Consider the following 5539-nt stretch of genomic DNA (forward strand, 5'->3'; position numbering starts at 1 on the left):
GAAATCCAACAAACAAATAAAAGCTACCTAGCTGTGCCTGGACAAAGGTCGGAGACCCCTGGAGAAACTTTCTTGTGTCCAAGTATGGGGCCCTCCCCCACACTTCTCGGAGGAACCCCACAATGGCTGCTTCTACCTCATTTAGGTCATCCAGACCATATTTCTCGCAGGGGGAGGCCTCTAGCCAATATAAAGAAAATCGGGGAGAAGAATTATCATCCAGGAAAAAGGGGTGGTGACCCTCTACAGCTTGCACTTTGAAAAAGTAGTTCTTAAAGTCGTGAAAGGATTCGTCAAAAAGGGTGAAGATTCTCCGACCTTGTATGGCTCGGAACGACACCTACTGTTGTTTATTGTTTAGCCCACTGAAGGGTTTCGTCATATGAAAAAGATGGAAAAAAATCTTTAAAGAAGTCGGGAACTCTAAGGCCTGGCTGATAAATTGGTAAATTTTCAAAAAACCCCAAGAGTTGGGGTGAAGCTGGGTGGGAGCAACCCGGCAATGACGTAACACAGACATTTCAAACTCTGAAAATGGAAGAAAAATGCCCAAACGGGTGACCATACTCTCATACATAAAAAAGAAATGAGGGGCCGCCTCGTCGGCCCTCCCGAAGCAAACCCGGTCTTCTGAACCCGGGACTACCAACTCATACTTCGGCTCATCCTCTTCAGAAGTACAAATTCTGTGGTGAGTACGAAGATGGGTGATAAACTCGGTATCGACTGAAGGCTCCTCCCCTAGAACCGTGACATCAACCCACTGAGAGAGAACATCTACGGAAGCCATTTTTTTTTCTTAAAAGGGGTGACAAAGAAACCTACAAAAAGAAAAGGAAAATCAACACACGGTCTCTAAAGGGAGGGGGTACGGAACTAAAGCCTACAAACCAATCTACCTACAAAATAAAGGCACGCAAATAGAAAGCATGTTACAGAAGGGGAAAAAGCTAACCTTTAAGTCTAAAATCAAGACTGGAGGAAGTAAAAGCCTTCGAAACGCAAGAATGCAGCACGAACGAATGCAAGAAAAATTTGAAAGATCGCAGAAACGAAACAACGAAAGAGAGGGAAAATATTTATAAGAACGTTAGGGGCATAATGGTAAAATTCATACGTTTGGGCCAACCAACGCCATCCAATCCATTAATCTCCGGTTACCCATCGTAACAGTAACGATCCTCTTAACAATATCCTCCGGCAGAATCTCTTGGAGCTTTCTAACATCCCACTGCTCTGAAACATCATGGAAGTCTATTAGCATATATATGGAATTGGCATTGTTACTAACCAATTCAAGTTGATTAGATAGTTAAAGAAATAAATAAAGTGATAAATTGAATGGCTACATATAAAGTAAGAAATAAACTTAATTATGTGATTTAGTGAACCTAGTTTTATTTTTCAGCAAATCATCACATCTGATTTAGACTAAGAATTTGTTAATGACAAAAAAAAAACATGAATTTGTTTTAGTTTTTTCTTTATAGACAACAACAAAAGAAAAAAAAAAACATGCGGTAGGTAAATATTAGGTCCGAACTCCGAAGCTTGCTCCTTTTGTGTAATTATGGGCCTGAAGCTCTTAACTTTGTGATCTGGGCCTACAGAGGACTTAGAATCAAGTTTCTCAGTAGCATCGATATATTTTTGGAAGTCAGTAGCATCGATATATTTTTGGAAGTCATTGACAAAATAAAGGGTCTATTCTTTGGGGATATATAATATTTGTTTACTTTCTGAAATAGAAGATCTAGTTGGGCCTAATTTTTGGACTGAGCACGACAGAGATTGGTTTAGCTCCTCTGACTGGTTTGATGGGCTGGGCGCTACCTAGCCCAAATCTGCGTCGAACAAAAATGAAAACGAAAATCAACCACACCAAAAGAAAGAAAGAGTAACCCGTTATGCTGAATTGTTGACCCCATAATATCTACATTCCTCAAACTAACCTGGGCATTGGGCAGTAAACCCAAAAGAAAATCTAATAATCTATCATTGGTAAATAAGTAAATAACTAAATATGCCATCTCCTTTCAATTATTAGGCTAATTTTTTTTATAGGAAAAAATATTAATATTTTTATTAAAAATAAAATTATTTAATATAATTACATGTGAATAAATTTAGCAGGTTGAGAATCAACATGTAAGGTGATGTATTAGACACCTGTCATTATTATGTCAATACATGTTAATATTTTTGTCAATACGCAGGACATGTTTTTTACAAATTCATAATATTATAATACACTTTAAATATCAATATTTAACCAAAATACCATATTCATTTCTATATTAAAAATAATTTGTGCAATTATTAATCAATGAAAATATGTTTACAAAAAGAGAAAAAAAAATTAACTTGTACAACCATCTCAAGAAAGGTATAGTACTATAGTTGCACATGATGTTTGCCAATTATATCTCACTTGACCAAAGCAGCACTAAAGTATACGCAACTTTCATCCTAAAATAATGGCCAAATCGCAGCACATGGCAGTCACATGATATTTTCATCGTATCGTCTTCCTGGATTTACCACTGTTATAGAAAAGGAAAAGTTTAGACCACAACAATTTTTGTATTTTTTGGCTAGTACTTAACCATCAAAACAAAAATAAGTGATCTTTCACTATTAGATATAATTTTACATTATTAAAAATATTATTAATAGCCAATTGATGATTACAAAACACCAAAATTGATGGCCCCTAACATTCTAAAATGAACAGAGAAGAAGAAAAATTTCTCTTTGATTAAAGAGGATTGGTCACGTATGATCACGGTGAAAATAATGATAATAAATAAATAATCCTAACATAGGCATGGATAAAAAAATAAATTGAAAGTATGGGAAATGCATCGAAGACACTATGGCATGTGACCCATCACGTGACGAGAGGACATAATTAACTAAGGAAACAACGGTTAATAGTGGCCATAAGAAAGATTTGAGAAAGAGTTGAGAGTCTGCAGTGAGAGAAAGAGAAGAAGGAAATGGTTTGAGTGAAGGGAAAGACAAAACAAGGGCGATCCGTAACTTACGTTCTCGTTATAGTTAAACATCGCACGCTGTTCCCAACTTCTCTCTCTCTCTCTCTCTCTCTCTCTCTCTCTCTCTCTCTATAACTTCCTATTCCCTGTAAATGCTTTTTCCTTCACACTTCCAATCACACCTTCTCTCGTCTTCAGGTAATTCGTATTCTTTAACTGCCTTCCTCTCTTTTAGTTTCAACTATGTCAATTGTGATTCAAGGACTCAATGGTAGCATTTTCATACTCTCCCGACATCTTTTTCCCTTTCAATTCGCTTTTATTCATATTGCCTATAAGGTGTTTGATTATTGTTCTCACATATCTGGAGGGAAACAAGTAACCGTTTGGTTGAACAGTTCGCATCTTGTATATTCATGTTCAATCTTCTGTCATCCAAGTGTTTCGGATAATGAATCGTGCCAGTTGTCTTCTCCTCTTTTATTGTTTGATGGGTACATTATGGGATTTTAGCAGAAAAAAGAAAAGAAGCAATGTTTGTTTGTTATGTGCAAATTTATGATTGTAGGAGGCTGAAGGATGTGATAAACTTCTACTGCTATGCCTTATTGAATGGTATTGGTTTTAATTGATCATCAGTGATATGTGGTAAACAAAAACGTTGATGAAAGTACTGTTTGAATAAAGTAACCACTTACCTGCTGAAATTCTCCCCATGAAACCACTTACCGCTTTTTGAGGTTACTTATTTTGGTCTCAACAAGAATTATCTTTTCTCTATCATTAGGCAGGATTTGATTGCTGGCCCTGTTTGGCAAAAGCTATAAAATATCAATTAAGCATTTTGTTCACAAGAAGGTTGTTAGGACAATTGATTTTCTGCATATATTTTTGTGACTTCCTGTTATGCTGGATTTAGTAGTGTTCAATATAGGATCAGTCCTATATGATGATTCCTGATTTTAAAGTCTCTTAGAATTATATTTGTACTGTTTGTCTAAATTTCAGGTTGTAGCTGCAGGCTGAAGAATTCCCAGTCTAGTATTTTTCTCAGTTTTCATTATTGAAGTCAGATGAGGGCAGGATCCATGATTTTTTCGTTAGTGCAAGTACCTAGGTGTAGAATACATGGCTTAGCAAATTATTGGGGTGAAACCTTTCATAGTTTGAGTAAGACTTGTGGAAACAATTCTAGTGTTAGGCTGCTTAGTTCTAGAATTTATGGGCTTCAAGGAGGGCAGAAAAGGAAGTGGACTCGAAGACCTATAACCACAAATACAGAAGGCACTGGGAGCACCAAATCAAGAAGTACCAAGCATGAAATTTTGAGTGAACCTATTTTAAAAAGTTTTACAGAAAATGTAAATAAAGAACAGGTAGTTGAATTCGACAATGTTCAATACTGTAACTTACAACAAGAGATTGCCCAGAATAAAGACTTGTCTAGCTTAGTCACAGTCATTACTTTTGATATTGAAACCACTGGATTCAGCAGAGAAAATGACCGGATCATTGAGATTGCACTTCGAGACCTTCAGGGTGGTGAGAACAGCACATTCCAAACTCTTGTAAATCCTGAACGCTGTGTTCCTAATTCACACATTCATCACATTACTACTCATATGGTGGACAGACCTGAGGTTCCAAGGTAACTTAAATGTCTATATCTCTTGCATTTTCAGTTCCTTGGATTATGTTTATGTTTGCAACAACAAATTTTGCCACTATCTCTATAACACAGTCTTGTGGAATTTATTTGAATGTATCAATGCTTAAATTTTGAGCCAGTTCGTTCATCGAGATGGTGATTGAGTTAACTGAAACTATTGCTAAAAGTTTTCAAGGGAGTTGCTGAGTATTTTTCCTGTGGCCTTCTGAATTTTCTGTAGGATGCAAGAACTGATTCCCATCTTATTGCAATTTGTTCGAAGCCGTCAGAAACCTAGGGGATATGTGTTATGGGTTGCTCATAATGGTCGCGCTTTCGACTTTCCTTTCATCATGAACGAATTTAGGCGACATTCTACAGAGATTCCTCCTAATTGGCTGTTTGTAGACACCCTTCTTTTAGCACGAGAACTCATGAAGGCCAGAGGTCCCTTTCTCTCTATTTGCTTCAACAAATACACAATTATTTTTTTTAATGTTTATGTATGAAAGCATTAACATGAGTGTTAACAGGAACAAAATCAACCTCAATATCCCTTGGTACATTGTGTGAGCACTACAGAATCAATGTTGATGGCCAAGCTCATAGAGCTATGGTAGATGCTAACACATTGGCTCTGGTACTTCGTAAGTTAACCGGTGATCTGAAGTTGACCCTCTCTGACCTTGTTAAAAGATCATTCACAGCATTCGATATTATCAACTCCAAGAAGAAAAAGAATTCAGATTAGTTACACAGTACTTTGCAGTTGTTGTAACGCAAAAAAATTATTTGTACCCAAAAATGGGGCTGGATTTGTATTTTAAGGTGAAAAGAAACATTGTAATTGTTATCTTATTATTCTCAATATAATATTTGATAATTATATACCAAA

At 36.3% G+C, this 5539-nt stretch overlaps 1 protein-coding gene across 1 annotated transcript; it reads left to right on the top strand.

Annotated features, from left to right (window-relative positions):
• LOC107645941 (exonuclease DPD1, chloroplastic/mitochondrial) lies at positions 2933 to 5539 on the top strand. Its single transcript, XM_016350096.2, has 4 exons — positions 2933 to 3194; positions 4005 to 4644; positions 4886 to 5091; positions 5178 to 5539. The coding sequence occupies exons 2-4, from the start codon at positions 4070 to 4072 to the stop codon at positions 5393 to 5395; spliced, it is 999 nt and encodes a 332-aa protein (XP_016205582.1). The 5' UTR covers positions 2933 to 3194; positions 4005 to 4069; the 3' UTR covers positions 5396 to 5539.

The sequence above is a fragment of the Arachis ipaensis genome, chromosome B06, assembly GCF_000816755.2.
Source record: "Arachis ipaensis cultivar K30076 chromosome B06, Araip1.1, whole genome shotgun sequence".
Classification (NCBI taxonomy): Eukaryota; Viridiplantae; Streptophyta; class Magnoliopsida; order Fabales; family Fabaceae; genus Arachis; species Arachis ipaensis.